General features: G+C 36.0%; 3 protein-coding genes across 4 annotated transcripts in view; all 3 read right to left on the bottom strand.

Annotated features, from left to right (window-relative positions):
- Nucleotides 1–1,070: 1,070 nt before the first annotated feature.
- Nucleotides 1,071–10,504, bottom strand: LOC111407450 (protein MEMO1 homolog). Of its 2 annotated transcripts, XM_023036923.1 has the most exons (8): nt 10,279–10,504; nt 9,664–9,748; nt 9,509–9,577; nt 9,244–9,356; nt 4,594–4,705; nt 4,372–4,515; nt 2,044–2,218; nt 1,071–1,405 (listed from the first exon to the last, which is right to left on the bottom strand). In XM_023036923.1, the coding sequence occupies exons 1-8, from the start codon at nt 10,328–10,330 to the stop codon at nt 1,280–1,282; spliced, it is 876 nt and encodes a 291-aa protein (XP_022892691.1). In that variant the 5' UTR covers nt 10,331–10,504; the 3' UTR covers nt 1,071–1,279. The 2 variants fall into 2 exon arrangements, with proteins under 2 accessions (XP_022892691.1, XP_022892692.1); XM_023036924.1 differs by lacking the exon at nt 9,509–9,577.
- Nucleotides 10,505–11,107: 603 nt separating this feature from the next.
- LOC111407449 (protein PHOX1) lies at nt 11,108–15,518 on the bottom strand. Its single transcript, XM_023036921.1, has 4 exons — nt 15,300–15,518; nt 12,934–15,009; nt 12,636–12,821; nt 11,108–11,452 (listed from the first exon to the last, which is right to left on the bottom strand). Exons 2-3 carry the CDS (start codon nt 14,945–14,947, stop codon nt 12,679–12,681), a joined length of 2,157 nt encoding a protein of 718 aa, XP_022892689.1. The 5' UTR covers nt 14,948–15,009; nt 15,300–15,518; the 3' UTR covers nt 11,108–11,452; nt 12,636–12,678.
- A 365-nt stretch (nt 15,519–15,883) lies between these two features.
- LOC111408380 (calcium uptake protein, mitochondrial-like) overlaps nt 15,884–16,804 on the bottom strand; it is a 6,426-nt gene continuing 5,505 nt past the window's right edge. The window contains exons 3-4 of the mRNA XM_023038145.1: nt 16,070–16,080; nt 15,884–15,958 (exon numbers count right to left, since the gene is read on the bottom strand). Of these exons, the coding sequence (XP_022893913.1) occupies nt 15,884–15,958; nt 16,070–16,080 (86 nt within the window). The remainder of the gene's footprint in view (nt 15,959–16,069; nt 16,081–16,804) is intronic.

Here is a 16,804-nt window from a genome sequence, read left to right as displayed (position 1 = left end):
AATGAAAAATTGGAGTTCAAACTGAACATTGAAAAATAGTTTATGGTGAAAGAAAATTTACATTGAATTTTATCTCACATAGGAAATTGATGAAAGCAATGATCACTTTATATATGATTACACTTTGAAATGATGTAATCATGTGTAGTATAGAGACTCTCTGTAAGTGTGCATAAGGTGGTGCAAATTAAGGATCAAAATTGTACATCGAGTCTTGAATTTGTATGCGAATGCAACCTTCGTATTTGAATGTCGGATCAAATAGAGCAAAAAATGCCCTTTAAAAGTGTTCACATGTTGCCAATTTTTTTTTTGCTTTCTCCAACTGAGCTCGTTTTTTCCACTATTCAACACCTGAAAAAATTGCAATACTCTTCTGCATAATATTCAGTTTGCTTTTCCAGTTCCAGCACTCAAAAATCTTTCATTTTCGTCTAAGTTTTGGTGATACTGTTCTAGCACAAATTCATTTCGCCAGAGTAGAAATTGAAGTGCTCAGGTTCTGCTATTGGATTCTGAGAGACAAACGTCCAAACTAACCTCAAGAACCTACGGTAAGGGGGCGAATCTATTTTAAAGAAACTGTATATACACATGCATCGGTTTGCAGATTTATAGTGTTTCAACGATTTATATATTTTTGCTGTTTCACTCTATTTTTTTATTTCTATTTTTCCTTTCTTCTTGCTGTAATAAATAGATTTATATTATACTATATTTATCCAACAGTAAATGTACCAAAAAATCAGCATTCTTGTTTGCAGAAAAATAGGCTAGACAAAGCTACTCAACTCTTGTAAGTTAAGGCAATATTGATCAAGTTGCCTCGTTGAAGTCTTCCCTCTAGTAAAATTATGGAATTAATCTAGATATACCTCCCTAGATGACATTGTTGTTGACATTGTGTGAGTTATCAAAATCTGTACTATTGATTGTTTAAAGTGTTGTTAAAATCAATGTATAAAAAACTACCAACTCACAAGAATGTCATTCATGATATCAAAGTTAATGTACATGTAGCAAGATTAAAAATTATGATTAGACAATCAATTCTTCACACCTTTAAGAGATTCTAAAATTAAATGAGTCATTTGATTTGAACAGCCAAAGAAAGAACTTGGAGAATTCCATTCCTGGTGATAAGTTTAATAGGGAACATATATAAGGTTTGTTATTTCCAGAGGTGGTGTAAATAAAGATTAGAAATTACAGTCAGATCGATTGCATTGGGAATGAAAATCCTTCAGAGAAAATAAAACATTGTGTTCCCTGCACAAATTCAGGCATCAATTTTCGCCGCTGCAGAAGCGTAACTGACACTGCTGTCTCTTGTGCTTTTGCACTGACTTGACTGCTCGTATCGAAGGAACTGAATCTTTATCTTCGTTGAGCTATTCTTCAACATCTAACCAAATTTGAATGATGACATGTAGTTAGAAAATCAAACAAAAATATAATGGCATTTCAGTATAGGGAGAAATGAAGACAGATAAATACTACTAAGAAAAAGAAAGAAGTTAACATCTTATACATATTCTACGCATGAAATGCCACTAAAGAACATGATATACGACGTAACACTAGAAATCTCACCCAGATACAAACGATTCATGAAACTAAACACATCTATATTTGGCACGTATATGCGTAGGTGATTATGCGTGGAGAGAGAGAGAGATTCATTCACATACACAAACAAGTGTGCATTTATAGAGATATATGCCTAATAAATCACAAAATACTAAATTTATGGAGGCAGTCGAACTCTGAAAAGGAACTTATCTGTGAAACCCTCCTCCCTAGTTTATAAAAATAAAGAAAAAGAAGTGATAAACCATCTCCCTAAAGCTAGAAGATTTTGAGCTTTAGAATTCTTATTTACTTCTATTTAAGCAATAGAAGCATTTAATAGTACGGGAAGAAGTGGGTGGCAACAGGGAGCTAACTCATCTCAAATTTCAGTAAATTCTAATTACAGCTAAAATTCAGAAGCAAGTATTTCTTACTCATGCACCAGAAAATAGGAAAGTTTAAGATAATTACATGAAGAAAAACACTAATAGGATGGCGTCCACAAATTGTATTTTCTGTATTCAACAGATACTGTTTAAATTCGTCTGGATCTCCCGTTTCGATTATCTCCATCCCCATTCGATCCAATGCCTCTATGGACTTGTAGATCGCTCCATGTTTTTTGTCATAATGCATGTAGTTGAATCTAGCAAGAGGAAAAGAAGGTGAAAGTATAAATGTTTCAATGTAGTAGTTCACAAAGGAATAAATAAAACAATGTCCGCTAACTTAATGAAGAAGTGCATAATTGTAGAAAAAGTATTGATATGTAAGGATGGTTATGTCACACCAGTAATGTTTTTCTAAGATCAACGAGGATTAAATACAGTCAATCAACTTACTTTTGCAACGATCTGATGCTATTTGATGGTTGATTACTAAAAATTTATGGTATAAAAGTCAGGTTTATATTTACAAAATAAAAAAATAAAAAAAAGAGAGAGAGAGAGATCCTCCAATGTGTACCACCAATGTCCAACACTATTCGTCTCTCTATACACTCTTTCATAACATCCTTGTCGACTTCCATGTAAAAATTGAGGCGGGCTATCATAATCCCCACCAAAATCAACTATCCACAAATTAGGATTGATGGGTTAAAATAATTTGTATCATATTTCATCTCAACACCAGATCCAGAATCAATAGGCTCTATATCGTTTGAGGAATCCCATCAGTGCAAGTTGCAATCCACAGTCGGCGGCTTCTCCGACGTTGCCTACTCCACCAAAAAGTTTGCTTTGCGCTAATTTCCCTTGCCATGCGTAGCACACTGCCCCAATTAAAATACCCACCAGCTGATGCTGCTAATACCGCCAGTTGATGGAGGTTGACTTAACTAAAGACAGTATCGAAAGGAACTGAGGAACTAAGTGCTACACGGGGTGCTCGAAAGAGCCAAGTCTGTGATAAATTGTTAAAGGTCATGTCTTACCTCAGCTAACAGATCTATTATGCACTTTTTGCAGTTTCCTTTTCCTAAGGTTGAAATTTGTTGGATTGTTAAATGACATCATTGCTTTATTTCACGTCTGGAAAATTCTTGTGATAATTTTCAAAAGGTGCAAAATTGATAAAACTATGAGAAGATAAATCGTCAATTAATAGTTTCGTGATGTCTATACGTAAACGGTTGGAATAGAAGTCTAATTATAAATAGGATTCGAATTTAACTTATTTTCTATTTAATCTCATGTCATACTAGGAATTATGGTAGCATTTTATTGTTTCCTTTTCCTTTTTCTTCTATAGTTAAGAATATTCTTTTCTTTCCTTTCATAGATTAGGTTGTCCTCTTATAAATAGAGCTGACTGTCTATGAATAAAATCATTCAGCCTAAATTTTCAAGTTAGTCACTGAACTTTTGAAAAATTAAATTAAATTCCTGAACTTTCAAATTGGAACAAGTTAATCTCTGAAGTTTCTATTTGTTGCAAGTTTTATTGTTGGGACCCTTCGGCTGCCTTCTTAGAGAAGTTTGACCCTTCATCTTAGTCAACCCAGCTACCAGGTATGCCTTGTGAGTTTGTGCAACCCTTCTACTCTACTTGCAGATGTCAAAACCCGTCCAGCAACATTTCTTAGAGCTGTAGGATCCTTCAGGTTGGTTGACATAGCCAACTGGTATGGCTAAGTATCTGACAGACCATTGGCCTCAGTTGTGTTTGAAGATCTTTCAACCCTCTTGAGCGTGCTGTTTGTGGATAGCCTTGGTCTTTTCCTGCAGATCATGTTTCTCATGTATCTCAAGTAACTACTCATGCTCGACCACCTAACCAAGAGGATGATACTTGGAGTAGCAATTAAAATCCAGCAACGGTTTTCAAGTGGTGGGTCATTCCATACATCACCATCCAAGTTGGGCATGTGTTGATATCAATGCACCAACTTGAGGGGAGAGTTGGAGTAGAACTAATTATATATAGAAAATCTATTTTCACTTATTTTCTATTTACTTTTATATTCTAGTTTTTATTATTATTATTATAATTATTATTATTTTCCTTTCTATAGTTAGGTATATTGTTTTATTTCATTTCATTGGTTGGATTGTACTATTATAAAATAAATACAGTTGATTGTTTATGAATAAAATCATTTAGCTGAATTTCTAGTTAAATTAATTATGAAAAATATTGTACATGCCATGGATTGTATCAAAACAATCCAGAAGCTACATTTATAATAAGTGAAACAATGAATGTCAAGGATCATTATTTGATGAGTCTGTAAAACTTAAGAAGAAACAATATTTAAATTGAATTTCTAACCATATTTTATAGCATAGCAGAACGTACCTAGCACCCCAATGACAAAAATCTGAAGACACTGAAAAAAAATTCCTGGGATCATCCACATATTTCGCTAGCAATCGTCCATACATGGCTTCATTTTCAGCATTAAGAGCACCAACCAAGATAGGAACAATCTTTAGAGGGTACCTATATTAACATATACAACATATTTGCCTCAGAGAGATAAAAATAAATAAATAAATTTAGATTTTCAACAAAACATACCCCTGGAAAATTTTAGCAAGATAAGGCAGGTGCATTTCCATGCTATGTTCAGCTTCATCAACATGAAGATCCATCAATTCAAATTTCCCTGTAGCTTTTAGCTCCTCGTTGACTGGCACAAGACCAAACACAAATGAAAAGAAGTTTTAGAAACAAACATTGTGAACACGTCAATACATGCATGCATGTGGATACACAGATGCATAAAATGGCATTATGAAGGGGAACCAGTGATAATTTTTCAGATCAAATATCATATGCAATGCTATAAAGAAACATTGTGCAGCAATAATCAGCAAAATGCTGGCTCATATGCTAAAAACTTAGGACATTTAATGAAGTAGACTGGGGAGCTGTCAGACAGGTTCCCAATTTGCAGATTGCATGGGAAATAATTTGCATAGAATGAAAATTTTTCTCTACCAGAAAGAACCTTACTCTAATCATCCAACTTCTGCCTCCCACACCCCCATCCACCCAAAAAAAGATCGAGAAAACAACCGATGTGCAGCATGTGGTAACTGTCATGATAAGAAAGCAGGTAACTGATAGACTCCTATCCACCTCCACCTATTCTATAAGGTCCCAGAAGAAGAGAAGCATGCGAGTGGGGTGGAAATACCAAAATCTGTTAGAGGGGGGAAATTGGAGGGAAAGGTTTGTTAGAAGTTGACTATAAATATAGGCAGAAATTAGCCATATTAGGGGAGATTATTAAGAGAGTATTGGAGTGGTTACTGTTCTTGTTCTCGGTTATAGCCTTCTATAGGCTTTTGTTATCATTTCATTTCCTGTACTCGTTCTTGTTTCAATAAAAAGTCCCTTATTCAGCAATTGTTCTAGTTCATTCTAGTTGGTGTCCTATCAAATTGGTATCAGAGCAATGATCCTAGAGCCAATGGAAGCAAATTTCAGCAAGCAATTGGAGGAGAGATGGAGCTCAATCTTCAATCGGTTGGAGAAGCTGATAATGCAAAGGGAAGTAGCCCAAGATAAAGATTCGGGACTAGATGCTCAAGGAAGACTAGAAATACCAATATTCTATGGGGAAAACACAGAATGGTGGGTGTCGGAGGCGGAGAAGATTTTCTCCAGAAATCAATTATCAGAAGTTGAGAAAATAGAGGCTACCACACCGTGTTTTGGCTGGGACGCATGGGATTCGTTTCAGCAGGTCAATCGACAAAGGCCAGTGAAAACTTGGGAAGAATTGAAGAGTTTGATGTTGGGTCAATTTCGTCTGAAGAGGGATTCTTTGGTGAAGAATTTTCAGAGTGGAAGTGTACGGCAATGGGAAGAAATGGGATGAGCAGAGGCAGGAAAGGATGGAAAATGGAAAGGTAAAAATTATCGAGGAGGACTCCATGGTGGAGGAATTCCCAGTGTGTAAACATTCGGATCTGAAGCAGCAACCACAGAAACAAACAGATTCCATTATTGGGGTGTTAGAGTTCCTTCCAGTAGTTGCATCAACATCTGGAAGCTTAGACAGCGGCAGTACCTATCAACTGGGGTTAGAGGGGCATATGCATCGTGAGGAGACCGAGAGATTGGAAAATCGAAAGCAACTCCTGTCCGAGATGGAGGGTCATTATCGGACCAGCTGCTATTTTAGAGAGGAGGGGACTACTCTGGAGGTTGTGGTGGCTCCACTACCAACGATTCGTAAAGAGGTGTTGGAGAGCAATTGTGTGCAATGAGAACCACGGGGACGGGCATTATTAGGGGGCAAGCCCAATGGCTAGATTCTGAAATTCCGCCCAAATATGAGGAAAGTGGAGCAAGTATAGACGGCCGGAACCACCGTGTGGTAGGAATAGGGAAGATGCAGTCGCAGAGCCGAAGACTGGACAAATTATTGGAGAATTTATCAGCACCATCGTTGAAGATATCAGAGATTCTGGAAGGAAAGGGCGACAATGGGTACAATTCTCTAATACGGGCTAAAGTCCCAATGCTTATCCCTCAAGGTTTGGGCCAGATGAGTGAGTTGGTCCACAGGGTTGAAGATTGGCATGTAAGGAAGCAAGCCCATCTACTTTATGGCCCATCTAAAGCTAAAGTTAATACCTTAAGTCCAAATCCACACTCTCTTAATTTTCCTGTCCACCCACATAACTCATCTCACCAGACACCATATCAATCTAACACCATCAAAACCAAATCCTCCGCAAAATTCCTTTTTACGACCAGCGACGGCAAACAAAGGAGCTCCTCTGTTCAAGAAATTTATAGATGTCAATTTGTAGATAAAAAGAGACAAAAGAGTATGTTACCATAGCGATGCAAAGTACAAACTCGGTCATAGAACAACCCTCTATGTAATTTTGTATAAATGGACTCAAACTTTGGGAGTGCCTTTTGCAGGTCCAACTGGTTTTGGGATCTTAATGGGTGCTATACTTGTAGTTTTCAGAATGGGCGAGATGAACATATCAGTGACGGAAACATTGGGTGAGTTGATGACTCGATGGGAGAACCACGAACGTGAAGATGAGGGATTGGCAGTAGCAACATGGAGGGAATAAATTAATTCCGTAGACGACAAAAAAATTCATGATTTAAAGAGACCACAAGGAGGAGAATCGAAGAAATGGCAGCTGGATAAATTTTCCCCCTCTCTAGGGACGGTCGGAGGCAAAATACCCGAGAACCAATCCCAGGTTCTAGAATCACTACTGAGGGAGTATTTGGATCCCAAATTGGTAAATGAAGACATGGAGAGGGTTAAGCGAACTGGGCTGACCCAAACTTGGGAGCAATTCCGACGACAGTTGCTTCGTCATTTCCGTCAAGCTCAAGAGGGAAGTCTGTGCGGGAAGTTTCTAGACATACAACAAACAGGTTAAATGGATGAGTTCTGGAGATATTTTGAAGTTGCACCAGTAGTGGGTATTCGGGAAGAGGTCATGGCAAGCAAATTTATTGGGGTGAGCTCTAAAATGAAGGTGGCCCAACTAACTAAACACAGAAATCAAATAGCACTTGGGAGCAATTCCGACGACAGTTGCTTCGTCATTTCCGTCAAGCTCAAGAGGGAAGTCTGTGCGGGAAGTTTCTAGACATAGAACAAACAGGTTAAATGGATGAGTTCTGGAGATATTTTGAAGTTGCACCAGTAGTGGGTATTCGGGAAGAGGTCATGGCAAGCAAATTTATTGGGGTGAGCTCTAAAATGAAGGTGGCCCAACTAACTAAACACAGAAATCAAATAGTTGAATTACCACCTGGAGAAGCTTTGATGCGGTATCAACGGAAGAAGAATAATTTTTTTGGTGGGTTGAAGTCTATGATATGGACTGAGGGCAAGATGTTAAAGCTTCAGGAGATGGGCCATATCTTGAAGTGGGCCAGAAAAGTTGAGGATAGAAATGAACCCATAATTCAAGCCCAAGCAAATTATAAGATTACTACATATACTTCAATCCAAACTCTAATTTCAGGAGTTCCGTTTGGGGGGCCAACTGGTTATGGAATTTGTATAGATAACATTTTATTGGTGGGTAGACAGCTGACTACACAAATTAACAGTTGCCATAAGCTTACTCCAAACATGGATTACCACCGATGTGGAATTTTGAATTTTGAAATTAAGCCGAACTTCCACCTTGAGGGCAAGTTGGATTTTGGGGCGGCGGGTATTGATAGACTCCTATCCACCTCCACCTATTCTGGAAGGTCCCAGAAGAAGAAAAGCGCGCAAGTGGGGTGGAAATACCAAAATTTGTTAGAGAGGGGAAATTGGAGGGAAAGGTTTGTTAGAAGTTGACTATAAATATAGGCAGAAATTAGCCATATTAGGGGGGATTATTAAGAGAGTATTGGAGTGGTTACTGTTCTTGTTCTCGGTTATAGCCTTCTATAGGCTTTTGTTATCATTTCATTTCCTGTACTCGTTCTTGTTTCAATAAAAAGTCCCTTATTCAGCAATTGTTCTAGTTCATTCTAGTTGGTGTCCTATCAGTAACATATGTGCATTCACATCATTGTCATAAACATGCTCCATCAACTACTGTCTATTCCACTTCTTAAGGCTAGTGCAACACTTCATCTTCTACCTCCTTTTATAAGAAACTTATTTCATTGAACTGCATTATATTGAAATTAGTTCTTTGAACCTTCATTGAACTGCATTATATTGAAAAAGGACTTAGTTCTTTGAACCTATAGTTCACTCTCTCAGGTCATTAATATTGATTTATCTCACAGGCAACAAGAAATACTATTGATGCAATTCCATTGCCGCTGTCTTCATCCGTGCAGTTAGTGGTGTTCTTGCAATTGGTCAATTCATTTAGGTACTCATTTGACACCTATATTAAGAGTTAACAATTATGTAATAGACTTAAACATGGTAAATAACAATCTCATACTAACCATGATTCAAGTCTTCTATGATATCGAGTGCAGGAGATGGGATAGGAGGTTTATAATTCAAAGAAACTAAGCATAGAAAACCAGAGAAACCTTTTCTTTTCTATTCTTACAATTTTATTGACAAAGTGATCCTTCTATAATCGTCTTCCTTTGAACAGGAAGAGCATGCGTTACTGCTAAGTCTTGTAGATTATATATAAAAAGAAGACATTATATGAGTGCTCATTACTACAGAATAGTTTAAGAAATGAAAGAAGATGAATTTCATAATACCTTCTAGATCAATAGATAAGTCACCTACTGGAGTCTTGTAAACTGTGGCTCTTGAAAGTGCACATTTTAGAGTGTAATGGTGATGAGATGGACCAAGAAGAAACACCCTAGAGCTGCAAAACAAAGAGTTCCTTAAAATTGGCCGAGCAGTTAAATTTATTCATTCAAGAGTCGACAAGCAAATTAGTGAAACATCATTACTTCATTTTAGATAATATAACTTTGAAGGAAAAGTGAGCTTCAATTTTACTGAGAGAAAACCCACATGTTTGCAGGATCTATGTTTCCAAATGCATAGGCTGCTGCACGACCAGAATAAGAATAGCCTGCATGACTAGTGGGATAAATGCCACCAGGTATAATAGTCTCAGAATTGTTACATTTGTAGCAAAGTAACAACAAGGATTTTTGGTGACTTACGGCGCAATTACCCCTCTTACATTGGAAGACTTAGCCAACCCAGCTTCACTCAGCCAACCATCTAGCTCTTCAGATAATTTCTTAGCTGATGAATAAACATGAGGCAACATTAACCGTTCTTCTAAAATGAGTTTATAAAGTAAATAAGCAGAGTTAAATTGCCTTGTACATGAATCCAAACTATCTATAAACTAATTCTTACACCCCACAAGCGCACTCATGCATTCCATTGCAAATGCTACCTAGATCATTATTTTCTTGAAAAATGATCACTGGTAGGCACTAGGCATAATTTACAATCCTACCAAAAGTAATTAAGAGAATAAAATTTAATTATATAATACCCAGATTAAAAATCCTAAAAAAGCAATCCCATATTTCAAGAATAATTCAGCAACAATCTCCAGAATGAAAAAAGAAATATAATTTTTCCACGAAAAAAATCATCCAAACTATAAACTGGAGTAAATTATAATTACAGTCAAAACTTCTCAAGAGATGAAATCAAAAAGGAAAATTTACAGAGTATGATGAACAAGAAATAATTTTGAAGTTAAAGATCAAAGTAGAATAAAAAGCGGTGAAATTTCGTGAAACTAAATTTGTGGGACTTACGATTGTCGGTGTACCAAGAACCGGCGTGAGATGCTCTTCTGATTTTATCCATCTTTCGAATAGCTCGAAAAATTATCGTTTTTTCTCAGTATTGTAGAAAACGGTGCGATTAGTCTGCTTTGTATATATGGATTAAATTCTGACCAAGGCAAAGTGCGCAACGATAAGCATCTCTCTTTTTACATTTTCGTTTCTTTACGTATCTGGGCAAGTTATTTTATACTACTCTGCGGTGCATCGTCATTGGATGGAGTCGACGTGACGGTGACGGTGACGGTGACGGTGACGGTGAATCAATAATTGAAGGAGCTATAAATATATATATATATTTAGTATTTATAATTAAATTTGTTTTTAATCCTGTTTAATTTTATCTTTAGCGTTAACTAACATGTATTTTTTTTTCCTTTAATTCTTTTTTATTTAGTCCAAAGATCTTATTAAAATCATAATACACCTCCAAAATATAACTCAAGACGACAAAATTTGAACACAAAAAATACTCCCAATCCCTTCTTATATATCGCTATAAAGTCAAGTTATTTTGATCTTCAAAGGGGATCATTTTTCTTTTGCGATCAACATTTGAATTTTGATCGACCCTAAATACTCAATTTGAATTGTCAATCCCATTTCGAAACATTCAAATCCAAGTTAATTGAGAGAATCTTCCGAAGATTTCTAGAGAAGTTTGGAATGGAACACAATTTGATAATACCAAAAAAGATGACTATGTAACGAAATTTGAGAGTCACCGTGACTAGCGGAATATATATTGACGAAATGGATGCAATTTTTAGGTGGTGAACATATCATCTAACAGAAGATCTAAGAGAAAAGGTCAACCTTTAATCATCATAATAAAATGCGACAAAGGCAAAAAAATTTCAGGCTTCTCCCACTATCAAAACAAGCTGACAAATATGCAAACTGTAAATACACAATAGCCCTCACAAAACCTTTAAAAAATCAACTGTAATACCGATTTTATTGTGTAATACTGAGACTTCCTCAGCCTTTGAGAAAATCATCGACTGGAGAAAAATAATGATATAAAAAGCTCTGCAACTAAATCACGAGCAATCTGACCCAAAATGCAACACTCGGATGATGAAATCGTTGTTTGCTTCCATAAGCAAGCAACCAAAACAAAGACAAACATATACGAAGAAACCTGCAAGAATACATGACAAATGCGATCAGTAAACAAGTATATGATCGAGAAATGTATACGAACAAATTACATCAGAATAACAAATTGCTACACTGTCAAAGAGAAAAATAGTGCAAGTGGAAAAACGAAAATCAGATTATAAACTCGTACACATGGCAAGCATCAAATACCATTGCAATTCTGACATAAATTTGGGGTCATCTACTTCAGCAGTTAGTCGATACCTAAACTCTTTTAGAGAACTGACGATTAATTCGACAATGAGAATCTGGAGAATAATAGCCAAACATAGTCTATACTATTACAATCAAGAACATACTTCGGGAAACTGAACAGAAATCTTGAACTGGCATGCTTTGAAATCAATGAGGGGGTGTTGTCTGCGTGTTTAGGTGAAAATACAATTGGACTTTCCAAATCTACCCTTCCCGTGTTTTACCCAAAAGGTGCTATCAGAGCAAGAAGCTTCTTTGCAGAAATCGAAACTCGTTCTGCTTACAACAATTCCACTTACGAGATCATAAGCCCAAGTTCCTGAGAAGTAATCTCTCGCCCTCTCTAATACTATGGTTCTTCTAAGAAATCAATTATAGAATTCACCCCGACAGAGACAGAAGTTGCTCAACAAAATAGTTTACCATTAGACTGGAGAAAAGCTTACAATATGTACTAAATTATACCAATACTAAAAATCTACATGATTACGCAATTGCATATTTGTGTTAACAAGAAGATGAACAGATACGCTTATTATTACATAGTACATATTCAATATCTTTGGTCTTTGAGTGATATACGCTATCATGATTCATCTTTGTCAAATTCATGTAAACGCACTTCATGATTGTCACATGAGACGAAAAAGTTCCCCATTTCTCCACACAGCAAGAGATTTGAATAGAGAACCAAGAGAATGAGACTCCATTTGATTACTTATTTCTATCCTTCAGAAATTCAATATTTTCGTTGCCGAACTAGTTCCAAAGATAATACATGATTTTCTTATTGATCATGGAAAAATCATGTTGTTTCAATCACATGATATTATTTTTATTTTTTTATTTTTTGCAGAATACTAGAGAAGGATCAAGTTCCAGATCAATTCCATAAAGAAAAATTGGTGCGTTAAATTACCTATAATAACAAAGATTTTTATAATAGTTGAACAGTGAAGAAGTAATACCAATATTTTTCCCTATTGAATTGCCAATCTTTAGCAAGATAACTTAAAGATGCTCCAAAACAGAGTGAAGTTTGGGAGTGCGCCGCCTGATCAATGGTTCTAGGCGAAAAGATGCAGCACGAGTTCGCCACCTATCTGCATCATACATGTCATTCCATGCCTGCACTATCTCGTCAACTTTGAATCCTAATGTCACAGCATTTAAACAATCGTGAGAAATTTTAGATGCCAATATATTCATAGAAAAAATAAAAGTATATACAGTAAATTGAAAAGAGAAAAAATTGTTAATAATTACCTTCTAAAGCAGTTGCATTAGAACAATGATTCTTAGCCATAACTGCAATATCTGTAGCTGATGCTCCAGCAAGTCCAAATTTTTCAACTGCAACCTCCAGGCATTCTTCCCAGGTTGGTAAACCCAATTTAAATTCCACAACAGAACGTTCATACAGCAAAGTACCCCATAAGGTGTATAACTGAGACCTCATACTGGCAGCCTGTTCTGCAGCTTCATCAGGCGACATGTCTTTAAAAAGCCCATCCAACCCTAATTTCTGCAATTCAGCTCTCTGATTTTCCGATTTGGACAGTCCATTTAGACGCTGTTCCTCTATCTCTTCCCAAACCTGCATGCCTCTCTCCATGCTATCCTCGGCTTTATTGAATAGCTCTAAGACCTGCGCAGATTGCCCCATCTCTGAATCGACCTTGCTCCCAATTATATAATACCAAGAGAGCTTTGCTTGTTCAAATTGCTGCAGCCCAAGTGCAAGAAGACCTTCATAGAAATCTGGTTTAATTTTTAGAGCTTCTTCATACCTCATTCCAGCTTTCACATATTCCTTTTGAGCCCAATCGTATGCCATTTTGACTTGAGCTAAGACCGACTCCCCAGAACTGTCTTCTGTAAAGGACACCCTCTTCCCCGCCCTAGACATGTGAACATTTCCCCAATTAAACAATGCTAAAGCGGCCATCTCTTGGAACTTCGTTGCAGCAATTTCAAAGATTTTTTGTGCATCGTCACTTGTAACAGTGTCTTCCATTGCTTCTGAATATAACTTCATCCCCATTTCATGAAGATCTAAGTATGAATCACAATCAAACCCAACATGATTCTTGAAGAGCCTCGCAAATTGGAAAATCCAGTCCTCAACACAAGTCAGCCCTTTCTCCCCATTACTGTTTTCTGTAAAAGTAGTTGGTTTCCCATTGGTTTGTTGCATTCTCTCTTCACTGCTCATTCCCTCATAAAGTGGTTCTTTATGGGGACTAACTTCTGCAATGTGCAGTCTCAGAAAACCAGTAGGATCAGCTAATGCCTCCGCCAATCTCAGCTCATCATTTGTTGTGATTGTAACTAAATCGCCTTCTTGATCCTTGTACTTGATAAGTACACCCTCCAAAGTTGGAAATCGGTCCAAAACTACATCCCTCACAAGTTTAATGCTGCAATTAACAGGTATCTGAGCCCATCTTATATCCTCTCCGTGAATCAATTTCACAGTCTTCATGACGACCTTCTCTTCCTTAACACTTCTCTTCTCTTCTACAACCACCTTATCCTCAGCCTTCTTTTCCTCGATTTCATCGACTTTCTTTTCCTCAACTAGATCGACTTCCTTTTCCTCGACTTCATCGACTTTCTTATCCTCAGGTTCTTCCTCAACACTTCTCTTCTCGAACTTACTGCTTTTCCTCTTTTTTGTCTTTTCTTTGGCAACCTTACCAGAAATTGAGGCTTGATGAGGCTCAGCATGGTCAGGGGGCAAATCCATTTCTTTTTCTTCATTTTTTAGACCCCTTTCCTCAATCGCCTTATTCACCTTCTCTGCAATATCCAGAGCGTTCAAATTATTTGGTTCCATGCTCAACACGTTATTAACATCTCTCAACGCCAAATCAAGCCTATTCAAGGCCTCATAACATGTTGCCCTCTTCAACAGAGCCTTGCTATACTTGGGAGCAACGTGAAGTGCCAAATTGCACTGGTTTATTGCTCTTGGGTACTCACCAATACCCATTTGCATGTAGCATCCCGCCATGTTGCTACGTAGATATGCAACATCAATGTGATTAGAAGGGAGCAATTTGAGGGCCTTTTCGTACTTCAACATAGCACCCTCGTGATCACGTTTTTGAAACAGTTTGTTGCCTTCTTCCTTCATCTCTTGGGACATGTTAATGAAGATAGCAGTGTCTTCATCAAATGCTTTCGAGTTGCGATCCTGAGCTTTGGTTTGTTTCGCATTTCCATCATTGGATTTTGATCCTGTTTGAATTTTCTTCTTCCCAGTAGGCTTCCCCATATTCTTACTCCAAAAGAAAGCCCGAATCAGCCTGATTCGCACTTTATACAAAGCCCAACTCACTAAACATCAAATGAATTAAAAAACACAAATCAAAACCTGAAGTTGAAATATGAAAAATAAATACAGTTCAAAATTTCATTCGGTCATGCATATACACTTAAAACGTCGATTTCCAAATATGAATAAAGAACTCCAAAAGCTCCAAAAATTACTTCAAATAAAAACCTACCGCAGAAATATAGGAGACTAAAAAAAAAGAATCAATGAAAACTTCTAGTAAGAACCCTGAACCCAGTTTTATAAACCCATAAAGAATTCATAAAAAACTGAAACAAAAAGAAATGCTTACCTTCAAGAGTAATTTTGAATTTCTCCCAATCGAATCATCCAATGATTATCGTGGAGCTCGAATATGATTAATTTAACCAGAAAACAGAGACAAATTTGAAAATTAAAATAAGGGATGTAAATTTTGTAGCTTTAAATTATCTAGAAACAATAATCAAATGAAATAAAATGGCCTTTTTTCCTCTCTTTTTTTTTTTTTTTTTTTTTTTTTAAACACGGTTCGATTTGAACTTTTAGAATTTATATGAGTCTATAGAAAAGTAAAACTTAAGCTCTAATACCAAACTGTAACGATCCAAATTTTAAGATTTAGTTTGCTACCAAATTTATTTATTTCAATAGTGTAAACACATGAAATTAATGAGCACAATTTAATTAATAGAAAAAACTCATAACCAAATAAAATATATTCCAGATAAATGCTAAAAATCATGCATATCACATTTATTAGATAAATAATAAAATGTTAACTCCACTAATGTAGCTTGACACAGATTAAAATTTAAAACCCGATAAATCATGTCTTAAATTTCTAAATAAAAGTCCTTATGAATGCTGAAATTAAAAATGTCTCGTTACACCGAATTATTTTATTTGAGTTTCATAAATCTTTGTACCACGATTGCATCTTATTGTTGCCAACCAACGACATGCTCTAATCTGTAATGAGTAAGGGAAAAGGATGAGTATATAGGAATATTCAGTAGGACATGAAAATAATGATGCAATCCCAAATAAAAATATTTAAATCACGCGTCTAAAATATCATACCGTCATCATATCTTTAGGGACCGATAAGAGATTAGAACATATCATATCTTTGATACCGGATGGTCATATCATATATATCATATCATATCTTTAACTTTCATAAGTATAATAATTCAACAACACGGAAAAAAAAATTTAAATGGGATAAAAAAAACTGCACCTCGTTATTCTACCTCGTTAGATCAAATAATTTCTTGAAAGGTAATACCAAAATCACGTTTTAAATCTTTCTTCTCTTATTTGCTGCATGTATGTGTATCTATATATTCTATTGTGCAAATAATAAAACCTCCTTTACGATATTTAAAGTTGAAACGGAAGATGAATTTATGGTAAAATTAAAAAGTGTCATATTTCACAATGAAAGTACTCCAAATCATTTAAAAAAAAACTTTATCCCCAACAACCCAACACGAGTCACCTAACCCATACATCTCAAAATCAAAAATAAAATATGTCCATACATGTGGTACGGCTCCATTTACATCCAAAGTTTTAATTGAATTAAGAAATTAGTTTTTAACAACCTCTTCAAATTGCGATATCTTAGAGTTAATTAATCCGAATCGATTTTTTCTCAAGCCTAAAATAGATGATTAAATATGAGCTATCTAACAAGTCCAATATTGATATACTTGTTTTCGCTCCATTGAAATCTAAATGTTGAACCAAATAAAATTGAATTAATACATATATCATTTTAATCCCCCAACTTTTCAAAATATTAAAAATATA

This window comes from Olea europaea, chromosome 13 (assembly GCF_002742605.1).
Source record: "Olea europaea var. sylvestris chromosome 13, O_europaea_v1, whole genome shotgun sequence".
In the NCBI taxonomy this organism is placed as follows: domain Eukaryota; kingdom Viridiplantae; phylum Streptophyta; class Magnoliopsida; order Lamiales; family Oleaceae; genus Olea; species Olea europaea.
Note: the sequence above shows the minus strand (reverse complement) of the source record. Positions and strands in the feature narration are given on the sequence as shown.